At 32.3% G+C, this 12,719-nt stretch overlaps 1 protein-coding gene across 4 annotated transcripts; it reads right to left on the reverse strand.

Moving 5' to 3' along the window:
- Positions 1-1,456: 1,456 nt before the first annotated feature.
- Positions 1,457-4,214, reverse strand: LOC130935704 (protein DJ-1 homolog D-like). 4 transcript variants are annotated; one of them, XM_057865577.1, is made up of 6 exons: positions 3,824-4,214; positions 3,342-3,408; positions 3,169-3,260; positions 2,821-3,040; positions 2,647-2,713; positions 1,457-2,018 (listed from the first exon to the last, which is right to left on the reverse strand). In XM_057865577.1, the coding sequence occupies exons 4-6, from the start codon at positions 2,873-2,875 to the stop codon at positions 1,775-1,777; spliced, it is 366 nt and encodes a 121-aa protein (XP_057721560.1). In that variant the 5' UTR covers positions 2,876-3,040; positions 3,169-3,260; positions 3,342-3,408; positions 3,824-4,214; the 3' UTR covers positions 1,457-1,774. The 4 variants fall into 4 exon arrangements, 3 of the variants coding, with proteins under 3 accessions (XP_057721560.1, XP_057721558.1, XP_057721559.1); XM_057865575.1 differs by having other exon boundaries at positions 3,342-3,417; XM_057865576.1 differs by having other exon boundaries at positions 3,342-3,417; positions 3,791-4,214.
- Between the last annotated feature and the right edge of the window lie 8,505 nt (positions 4,215-12,719).

Raw genomic sequence — 12,719 nt, forward strand, 5'->3', positions numbered from 1 at the left:
TTTCATTTTCCATTCCTAAAGATAACGCCAATAAGCATATAGTCCTATATTTTTTAAATTAAACATATTATAATTGAGGAAGATATGTAACATACACAAAACTTTGACACATATCAAGCATCCAATGCAAAAATATTGATACGACCAAAAGATAGTATAACTAATCTCTTGGTCGATATAAAATAGAAAAAATATATTTTCAAATAATATATATATAAGAATATTTAATCAAATATGTTATATTTTTTAAGTATTAACATGAGAATGTTATTTTAGTAATTTTTTACATCATACTCTTATTCTAGTGCTCTCAATAATCTTATTCTTAATATTAATTTGGAATCCAACATGTATGATTTTATTATTATCTATGATTAATTTTTTTATTTAATTTTTTTTTAATGGAATCATAATCTATATTATAAAAAATTATACTAAAACATAGTATACGAGAATTATAATTATAAAAGAGAGTACTAAAAATAATTAAAAAATTAAATATTTACTTTGTAGTAATTGAAACAAATCTGAAAGTTTTTTATGATCTTTTTTATATAATATATTTTTAGTATTTTTAGTACTCTTTTTTAGTATGCTATAATTTTTTTACTATTATTATTATTATTTACCATTAATTTTTTGTTTAATTTACTTTACCTAATAAAATCAATAATCATATTATAAAAAGATAATAACAAATATAATACCCAAAAATCACAATTATAAAAGTGTATAATATCAAATAAACAGTTAAAAAAATAAAAATAATAAATAATAGAAGCTTTTAAAAAGTCTAAACGTACTTCTTCCTTTTCAACGGGTCTTCCAAATACACATCCAAATACCCTACAACCCCAACAATAAAATCCCCTAAAGCACTACAAGAAAAACATCCATTCAGGTACACTTGAAAAGTGTAGCCAAAAGTGAAAAAAAAATGATGCCTTAGGCTACGGCTACGCTTTTTAGGCTACGGCTACGCTTTTCAGGGTGATTCCTATTCGGCCGTTGCCTATTCTCAAAGGCTACGCTTTTTTGCACCAAAAGCTACGCTTTTGGCGTTTGGGAATAGGCTACGCTTTTCAAGTGATGCTCTCCGTGACCAAAGGCTACGCTTTTTAGCTTTCGTTCTTCCAGAATAGGCTACGCTTTTTAACGCTACTGCATCACCTGTAAAGCGTAGCCTTAGGTCCCTCATTGTTTTTTTTTTAATTTTCTATATATATATATAATATTCTAATAATTTTTTGTACAATATAATATTTAATAATATGATTACATATATAATTCTATATTTTTAATTAAATGAGTTAAATCTTATAAAATAAAAATAAATACACAATTATACTAAATTAAAAAATATTCTAGCAAAGCATAGTAAATACATTCTAAAGATTCACAAGCATTATAATGATATAGTATATTAGTACATAAAACAATAGATTCAACTATCCAATTGAACAATCATTCAACAACAGAGAAAAAAATGAAACATGTCTAAAGTCTAAACTACTAATTTCCATGTATCAATGAATATAAAGAGGATTACAAATTAAGTCTAAAATTAAAATAAATAAAAGAAAAGAGAATAAACAAAGACTTTAGTGCCCTGAGTACTAAGTTCCTATCAGTTGTGTGTGCCTGAAAATCATTTGAACATACCCCACAAAGAAAGAGGATTTTTTTGTTGGAGCCACTTATGTTGCCTGCTAGTGCCTTTACAAAGTGCTGAATAAATTCAGAGTGCCCTTCATAAGTGGCGGCAGTAATGAGTTTACCATCCACCACTGTTGCTAGTGTCTGGTTCAACCCAATGAGCACCAGAGGCAACCGGTGCTGGTTTAACAGGAGGAAAAGTGGTAAACTTGTAATCTTTAGCTACACCTGCAGCTGCCAGAATCAACTGTCCGAGGCAAATGGAAGCAAGTGCTTTTCCAGAACTGAAAAGCTTGATCACCAGTGCCACAAGAGGGTCATGAGCAAGATACTCTGGCGCTCTTCCACCCAGTAACATCACCCTGTCATAGTTTGCAGCATCAATTGAAGTCTGGTGGGAAGATATGCATATAGAAAAATTAGGAATAAGGTAGAAAAACTAAAGCAAAAGTGTCAATGCACATTGGTTATCTCTATAAAACAATTAAATAAATCAATGCAGATCAATTAAATAAGTGCCGTATCTGAAATAATGAACCAGCCATAAATTAAAGGTACAGTTCTGATCAAGCCCAGAAAAATATAAGTTAATAACAAGAAATTAGCCTTATTAACCAAAGCTGGAAGTTCAGAAGAAACAGAATAAAAGTCTGCATATATATCAGCAGGTAGGAATATTCACAAAGATCACAATAAAAGTCTGCATATATATCAAAGCTGCAACTGAACTGAGAGATACCACTTCAAAGTGATTTCAAATTCAGAAGCAATAATATTCACAAAAGAGAAAAGTACACTCATGCCACTCAAAACAAATTGCTGTCAATCAGAAATTCAATATTCTTCCTTTAATCTTCTTTTGAATGATTTTCAATGGTTATAACCTCCTCAACAAAAAGGATAAAAAAGATCAAATCTTCTCCACAAGTTCAGATCAAATGCAGATTGACTGAATTGTATTCAGAATAATTCTTCCATTAGACAAAGTACCTTGAAGGATGATTTTGTATTGATGAGACAGCAGAAGGGAAGTTACCAACAAATTTTACTCGATCACCTGCAAATTATTTAAGCCTCATGTTAACCTTTAGGTGCTATGCAATATGTACAATAGCAAGTGAATTTGGAGATAGTTGCTCAATTTTTAACAACAAAACAGCACACCTGTTTTAATAGTAGTGCCTTTTGATGAAGCAGTAGAAACCTCCTGCTTCAGCATAGCCTGAGAACTTATTGTGGATCCACCCACAATTTTAGCATCAACACTAGAAGCTGGTTTACTATGTTTTAAAGAAGCAGCATGTGTACTTCTCTTGGCCAACACAGATGGTCGTTCAGGCTTTGAACTTTCTTTAGCAGAATCAACTTCCTTTGATAGAGTTCCCTGAAATATCAATCACATAACAAAAACTATTATTATTCTATTTATATTAACAACGATTTAGGAAGAAATCATCTCAACAATACAAACAGATAATAAGAAGTAGCAAAAGAATATCTGAGAAAACGTACACCAGGTAGTGAAAGGGAATCCACAATTAGTAGCCTTGCACCAAAATGCTTTGCAAGTGCCTTGGCAAGAGTCTCCTGATATATATCCGAACCTACACAGGAATCGCTTAATGAGAGCACTTCTTGATTGCAGAAAGGGGAAAACAAAGCATTAACAAGAATGAAGGAACTACCTGCAACTGAATAGAATAAGGCTAATTTCTTGTTTGGTTACTACTTCAACTGAGATAAAATCTGAATCTGAATTATCTATCAGCAAAAAAACCACAAGAGAAGGACAGGTCAGAAAAGTCTATACTTGTTAACAATAATTTAGAAACAAGTTAATCAGATTTATATTTTGTAACTCATTAACATAGATATATCTAACTGATTTGGATATCTAACAATAATATAGGATGAAATAATCACAAACAGCACAATATAATCACAATTAAGTCACAAAAGCACAAAGAACAGCAGCACAGCAGCATATTTACAATTAATAATCACAAACAACAGTAAGAGCTAATCAACAATCAATTAATCAATGAATGAAAAATTGAAAACATAAATCATTCAAGAATAATTCAAAGATCAATAACCCTTAAGAACAGAGCAAAAAACCGAACAATGTCATTACACTATTACAGTGAGACACGAACAGAGCATGGACCTTCGAAGACGGCGATCTGGCGACAAACACGACGAAGGACGACGCTGAAGAACTGTGAAACAGGACAGGAAAGCAAACATTGGCGAACGAGGGATCGAGGGACCTCGAGAACGACGAACCTAGTGGCGATCTTGAGCGCGACGAGCGGCGACGGTGAGATTGATGGCGGCGCGGTGGAGGCTAGGGTTTTCACAACCTTACAAGGAAGAGCTGCGAGATGGATGAACGGCGGCAGAGCACGACTAAGAACGATGAGCAGACGAGTGAGACGGTGACAGTGGCGCACGATGAAGGAGGGCACAATGACGGGGAGATTGAAGAAGCGGCTAGGGTGCAGGGCTTCGATGATGAGAAGAAATAAAAAGAAACAAAAAAAATTCACTAAGTGTCCTATACATGTGTATTTGGCATTTTTACATTAGGCAGCGCTTTTAAAGCCTACCCAAAACTTAACAAATATGCTACTCTTTAAAAGCGTTTCCTTTGGTATAAAAATTGTATTTATAGATATTAACATAAGGCTACGCTTTATAAGTGATTTCTATAATACCTAAGGCTACGCTTTTTAAATGATGCCGCATTTGTGTATTCTTTTCTCTTATAAAAAGGCAACACAGAGAAAAGCGTAGCCTATTCTATGAATAGGCTACGCTTTTCAAATGTAGCTTAAAAAAAATGTGGCTGAATGGGTATTTTTCTTGTAGTGAAGATTCCGCGAATTACGTATATATATAGGTGCCCATAAATCGTGGGAGGATACCACGGTTTATACCCCATTGTGGCTTCCATAATCTGTGGTAGGGTCATACAGTTTTCTTATTTGATGATTCATTCATAAACCGTAGCTTACCACAATTTGTATATATTTCCTAAAAGGTGGGTGGGTTTCACGGTTTATATAGATATGTTTCCGGATATACAAGTAACCAAATTTGTATTGTTACATTTGAGTAAATTTTTTTTCCTTTCATTTTATATAGGTAAATTGTTCTGATTTTAATTCCATAAAGATTGTACATTGTATTTTGTTAGAAGTAGTTTGGATAGCTTCATAAGTAATTTTTTTAATTTTTAATTTATGAAAAGTTATACCATTAATGTTTGGTATAATTTTTAAAATTAAATTATAACTTTTTAAAAAATTATTTGAGTGTTTATGAAAAAATAAAAAAATAATTTTTTTATAATAAAAATTTTTTTATTTTTTTTTTAAAATAAATATTTTTAAAAATAAAAAACTAAATATAAAATAATTTACTTTTTTAATATAAATATTTATTACTTAATTTTTTTTTAAAAATTAATTAAATTATTTACCGAAACTGGCGTTAACTTTCTTACATAAATTCTTTAGTTCCGCCACATACATGATCTATGCTAAGTTATTGGAAGATCTTTGGTGGTTCAGTTCTGGAAAACGCCACATTCTAACATTCATATACTCGCCAGAAAAAAAATTAGTGGGCTTGTTATCAATAAAAATGGATCATTTTAATTATTAAAAGAAATTAAAAAAATAAAGTATGATCTTTAACTTTTTATTATTTTTTATATTTTTTAATTTTATTTAAAAAATTAATAGTAAAAAATTATATTTTTCTCTTTTAATTATTAAAAAGAATTAAAAAAAATCTACTTTTGCCTGATAAACTACTATTTTATGGTTTATCTTGTGTTTAATTGAGTGGATTTATCAATCTTTCATACACTTATTCATACTAAATACATGGGTTTACATTCTCCTTCCTGATTTTGTGCTATGATTGAAAACATGCTTTTTAGCCTTATATTTGCTAATATTAATCCTCTGTTGTTACCATTAGATGTCGTGATATGTGTGTTAAGTGATTTCAGGGATTACAGGGCATGAATGGCTCAGAGGATGGAAAGGAAGCATGCAAAAGTGGAAGGAATACAAGAAGTTGAAGAAACTGCTAAGCTGTCCAGCCTGACCTCTTCGCACTCAAACGGTCATAACTTGAGCTACAGAGATCCAAATGACGCGGTTCTAGTTGCGTGGGAAAGCTAACATCCGGGCTTCGCAACGATATATAATTTTCTATAGCTGCCCCGAAGTTAGGCGACGCGGACGCGTGAATGACGCGCCCGCGTCGCATCTGCGAATCTCAACCCACGCAAACGCGTGGATGACGCCTTTGCGTCACCTTGCCGTGATCTGTACGTACCAGATTTCGAAATTAGCGATTTCTGGGTTGTTTCTGACCCAGTTTTCGGCTCAAAAAGCACAGATTAGAGGCTATAAAATGGGGGAATGCATCCAATCATAATTATGCTTTCATAATTCATAATTTTTAGTTTTAGATGTAGTTTTTAGTGAGAGAGGTTCTATCCTCTCTCTTAGGTTTTAGGATAAGGATTCCTCTTAAAGGATTTAGGATTTCAACTCTTCATCAGGTTCAATATTTTTTTTACTTTATATTTCTCTTCTACTTTGAGATACTTTAATGCTTTTATTTATGTTTGATTTATGTTGCCCAATTGGCTTATGAATATTTTCCATGTTAGATTTGACTGCTTTGAATGAATGTTATTTGAGGTATTCCAGATATTTATGATTCTTATTTAGCTTTTTATATTATTGGCTTTAATTGATTAACTGGAAGCTCTTGAGTTATCAACTATTCATGATTGATTGTTATGTCGGCTAATTAACTGGAATTCCACTAACTCTAGTCTTTCCTTAGGATTTGACTAGAACTTGGAAAATCCAACCAATTGGTTCACTTGACTTTTCCTTGTTTACGCAAAGGTTAACTAAGTGGGATTAACTTCGAGTCTTATAGGAGTAACTAGGATAGGACTTCCGAATTTTCATATCTTGCCAAGAGTTTATTTTATAGTTAATCATTTATTTTTTTGTCCTTTAATTTACTTATTCCCCACTTTCAAAATCCCAATTTACAAAACCCATAACTAATAATAAGAACATACCTCCCTATAATTCCTTGAGAAGACGACCCAAGATCTGAATACTTGGTTATCAATTTTAAAAAGAATTTGTTATTTGTGACAACCAAAACATTTATAAAAAAAATTGATTGCTTGGTTTAGTAATTATACTTACAACAAGAGTTTACTATAACTTCTGAACCATCAATCCTCATTTCTTCACTGCCATGAATCAACAAAAGAGGGTCAACATCTAACTAATTGATTGCCTTAGTTTCATAGTCAGCACCCCTAAGTCGTAACCATTGGAAACACGAAACAGAGCTTATCCATACATCCATTATCACTTAACTTGAGATTTCTTTGATATTTGTCTTAGCTTAAAGGTTCTAAATATTCCAACAATGAATGCTACTTATGCAAGAAAGTTATGTTACGTAAGTACAAGAGTGAAAATTCAGTTATTTTTATAAACAATTGATAGTTAATAATAGTTAATAATAATTTAATTAAATACATGAATAATTTAAAAAAATAATATTTATAATTTGTGAAATTTTTAAACTTTTACAAACTAAATTATTAATCAATTTATTTTTAAAAATTCTTTTATTGATGGTGTTTAAATGGAGAAGAATAATTGTTGAAAATGATATCACAAAAAAATATCATTACAATAAAAATGTGTAAAGAAAATGACAATATTAATGATATTAGTGTTGGTGTTAAAGATGGTAAAAAGAGAATAATAAAAATAATAGAAGTAAAAATTATAATAATAAAGATGATTAATATAGTGGTAATAATGGTGATAAATAGTCTTATGTTTAAATCATTTCTCACATATTACAAATAAAATCTTCATAAAATCAATTTTCGTTATTATTTAAGAAATCTTTAATGAAAAATTCATAATATCTCAAAATAATAATGTTAAGAATCAATTTTTTTTAATTAGTAAATGATCATGTTCTCTTTCATACAAATAAACATGACCTACATTGGGTTTTTATTTACCCTTCAAAAGTTATTAGCGAAAAATGTTGGATGTCTCTCTTAAGTTCAATCTCAAATTTTTCTATCATAATATTATTTCTCCTAAAAATTTTAGTTAATAGAAAAAAGTAATATGAGTAATTATATCTCTATACTCTCTTTTATACAAGAGCATTTTTTTGAATTTGTTTAAATTTTTCATAAATTTTTTTTATTTTATTTGTCTTATATTATTTTTTTATTTTTAAGATTTACTAAAGATCAAATTTTAAACATTTTGAATATAGAGACCTGATATTTGATCATAATACAATTTGTCCTAAAAACTTAAAAAGATTAAAAAAAAACATAAATAATTATATTTCTATACTCTCTATTCAAAATTTAACTAATTGATATGGTGTAAATGTGCGATATAGAGAGACAGTATTTTATATTTATCAAACAATGAACGACTTTTATGGGAAAGTCCAAGAATGGCTTTATCTAACCATTAGTTCTAAGTTTAAATAAGGTACTATATATTTCCCAATTTTTTACTACTGAATTTCAGGTTATAATAAGTATAATTATAAAATGAAATAAAAAAGGATATTAGTCAATAAATTAATTGAAAAGTTATAAAAATAAGTCAAATGTTATTTCCATAAAAAATTTTAAAATTCCTACAATCTTTAGTTACAGAACGATGAATAAACATATTATTGGATACTATTATACTTTCCATCCTATTTTTTTTTATAAATTTGTCAAAAAACTAAATATACCTAAACAAATATATATTTAAGTACAATAATTTTTTATTCAACTAAATGAGGAAAATAAATTTGAGAAGGAGGGGTACCCTTTTTTTTAACCTTATTACTACACCACATCCAGCAAATAATAGCGCTTATGCAGTCGATTAGCAGCGGTTGATAACCAGCTGGAAGATAGCATCTGGATAAACCTTTAGCAGCGATTAATAATAACCACTGGTATAACTCCTGCTAAATGATATTTTGCAGCGGCATAGTTTTGCGGCGGTTCTATCCGTTATGAAATCGTAAATAGGTCTGCTTGGAATGGCAGCAGTTGTTAACCGTTGCAAAATGTCATCTGTTGAAAAGTTCTATTAAGATATAGTGACAGATTTGTAACCGCTGCCAAATACAGAGTTATACTTTTTTAAAAAAAATCCAAATTTATAATAATATATGCCAATTCTTTTATTCCTTATACGTTCTTCCACTAAGTTGCTTTAATTTATTAAAACAACTAACAACCAATCAAACTAAAACACATAAAATAAAACAAAAATATATATGCAAAAGTGAATCATTATAATCAAGGTTGCGAGAACCGGACCAGTCAATGAACCGGTAAGGTGACTGGTTTACTGGTTCAGTGGTTCGACCGGATTCAACCGGGGTTCAACCAGTTTTATTAAATATATAATATAATAATTAAAAATTCAATATACAACTTTGAATATACAAATTCAATAATTTCTTAATTAATAAAATTTAGAAGTTTATAATTTGACATAATAATTTATTCATATATTATTATTAAAATTCTATAAAATATAATTTTTTAACTAACTTCTAAATTATAACAAAATAATCAGCAAGAAAATTCAACCTTTAACTCAGAAAATTTCAATCCATTGGCAACGAAAAAATTCACAATTATAGCAAATTTTAACAACCTTTCAATCTATTCAACAATAAAACTCAGAAAACTTAGAATCACAAACTTACACTTACACTTAAAAATTTCAATCCATCAGCAACAAAAAAATGTTATAATCCGCTGGATGTTGCAAGGGAGTACCTCAAAGAAGTGTTAAATATGACTCGCATTCATGAAAAACTGACTTCAGCTTCATCATGGCTTGTGAAGTTTGAACCCAAAAACTCTTGGAACGTAGCTCTGTGATGGTTTTTGTGGCTTCAGTTGTCCATACGTCATGAGGAAGAGGTGTGGAAATGTTGTCCCAAAGTATCCTCCATCAATGTCTAAATGGAGTCAAGAAAATTTGACAAATTCAAGATACTATGATCAACATCAATTCAAAGAAAAAATATAAAGCCAAAACAGCAAAAAATTACAGCCATCCCAAAACACATGGATATACAGCATAGTGAAATACAATAATCCCAGAAATCACATGGAATAGCAAAAAGGAAGTATTCCTAGAATTCTGAGCATAACAAACAATCAATAAAGTGAAAATTGATAGAAAAATGGAATAGGCCGTCCTCCAAAAATATCTTATTATCTCCAAAGGAATATACAGTTATCTTGGATTTTTACAGCAAAATTTCAACAAAAACCTTTCAATTTATTCAACAACAGAACTCAGAAAAACTCAAAATCCAAATCCAAATCTAGAGAATCTAAAAACAGAAAACTAACCAAAACAATCCATACTTAATCTCCAAACTAAATTCAAAACCACATGAGCAGCAATCCAACTCGAAACACAATCCCAATTCAAAACGAGGCGAGATCAGAAAATCAAAATCAAGAAGGCAGCAAATAAATCGAAATCAGTAAAAAAAATCAGAAGGCAGCAAAATCGCAAACAAATTCAAGCATATAACCTCAGAAGCAGGCAAGCTCATAAATCATAATCAGAAGGCAGCAAATAAATCAAGAACAGAGTCTTACCGGCAGCGAGTGAGGACACGGTGTCGGCGATGCCCCAACGAGTAGGCGAGCTCGGCGACATTCGGTGACGGCGAATGAGGAAGCGGGCTCGGCGAGAAGCAGGACGCGGTGGTGGTTGCGACCCTCAACGTTGTCGCTGCTGTGGATGGCTGGCTGCGGGTAGCGGTGGCGATGGCGATGGCGGTGGGCTTCACTGATGGGTGTGGGTAGCTCGGTGGTGAACTGCTTGCTTGGGTGATTTCTGGAAAGGGGAATGGTTTCTGGAAACTGAAAGGGGAAATTGGAAACTGATTGTGATTAGGCCATTAGGGTTACGCGTTTTCTCCTTTTTCTTTTTTTTTTTTTAATGTCAAAACGATGCCGTTTAGCATCACAGCTTTCAAACCAAAAAACCGCCAAAAAACCGGACGATTCTCCCGGTTCACCGATTAACCGCCGGTTCGACTGATTTTTCACCGGTTTTTTGCTAGCCGATTTTTGACATTACCCGAACCGGCTAGGTGACCGGTTTCCGGTTATTCCGGTTGAACCGGCCGGTCTGGTTCGGTTTTCAGAACCATGATTATAATAGTAATTTGAATTCAGTGCATCGATGTCTGTAAACTACAATTAAATATCTCAAAAGTCATTAGGACAATGAACAGTTAAAAAGTATTCAGATTCCAAGATTTATCATTCAGATCATTAGTGCCAGCACATCATCTTGCATGGGATGAGGTCGGTGCACTTCCCAAAGAATCCAGATCTGCAGCTATTTCAGGTGGCAAATTACCTCCTTGTTGCTGAATTATGCATCTTAACAAATTTTTCATTGTCTGCATTTTTGCCTTCTCCTCTGCTGCCTTTGCCTTCATTCTCTGTCTCTTTGTCTTTTCTTCTGCTGCCATTGCCTTGAGTTCTGTTGCCTCCGCCTTAAGTTTTACAATCTCCATATGATACTCCTCAATCTGCACACCAGAGTCAAATTACTATGGAATGTTACAAAAACACTGAGTGGGACATGGAGCAAAACCTAGTCCACGAATTCTTCCTAGGTGCTCCTTTCCAAATATTTGTGCAAGGGAATCATTCTATGAAAATTTCTTGCTGGAGGCATCTTGGCTCTCAATATGTTCAATTGCTTCCTGTAGAGATGTGAGATTCGGATTTACACTAATTTAAATTCAATAGTATTAATTGCAAAAAGAAATTTGAAAAATTAAAGAACATGATTTACCCCAATAACACGCGCATCTTCATTCATATACGAACCATTCTTTTTTTTATGATTCATGGTCCATATCTCTCATCTACTAATAGGCCTTCCCTGTTGTTTCTCCTATAACATTCACCAAGACACAATCATATAACAGACAATACTATATTACCAAAAATAAGTCAAAATTCTGAAACTGAATTTAAATTAATTACTTCTTCGAGTCTCTTTCTTGCTATTAACTCCGCCTATGTTATACTTGCGATACATAGCCGGTCCCAAGACCGGATGAAGGAGAGGGTTGTGTTAGGTCTTCGACAACCAACATAAAAAGATAGTCGAACCCTCATGACATGAATCAAAGACATTATTGCGCTAAAGCTAGGTCGTTGCCCGAAAGCAACGCGATGTATGGCTCGAGTACGGTGTCAAATGAGCAAGAGCCGCTGGATTGGTGTCCGGACGTAGTGTTAAATGAGCAAGAGTTCTCGCATTTTTGTGAACGGACGAGGATAAATAAGCTAGTTCACAAAATAAAAGGTAAAGGTCAGAGTGACAGAAGGTTGAGATTTGGGACATGGAACATAGGCAATCTAACAAGAAAGTCCATGGAGGTGGTGGACACCATGACAAGGAGAAAGATTAACATTATGTGCCTACAAGAAACAAAATGGGTTGGTGCAAAAGCTAGGGAGTTGGATACTTCTGGTTTCAAATTTTGGTATGCAGGAAATGTGAAGAATAGGAATGAGGTTGGTATTATTGTGGATAAGCAGTGGAAGAATGACGTAGTGAATATCAAGAAGGTGTAAGATCGGATCATCTCTATCAAACTTGTGGTGGAGGGAGGTGCTTTTCATGTGATTAGCGCCTATGCACCGCAAGTGGGTTCGGACGAACAACACAAGATAAGGTTTGGGAGGATCTAGAGAGTTTGGTCCAAGGAATACCTTTGTCAGATAAGATTTTCTTAGGAGGAGATTTAAATGGCCATGTTGGAAGAGAAGTGACTGGGTATGGAAGTATTCACGGAGTTCATGGTTTCGGTGTGATCAATGCCGAAGGTAAAACTCTTTTGAACTTTTCCTCAACCTTTGACCTTTTCATCGCAAATACATGTTTTAAAAAGAAAGATGAACA

This window comes from Arachis stenosperma, chromosome 6, assembly GCF_014773155.1.
Source record: "Arachis stenosperma cultivar V10309 chromosome 6, arast.V10309.gnm1.PFL2, whole genome shotgun sequence".
NCBI classification, from domain to species: domain Eukaryota; kingdom Viridiplantae; phylum Streptophyta; class Magnoliopsida; order Fabales; family Fabaceae; genus Arachis; species Arachis stenosperma.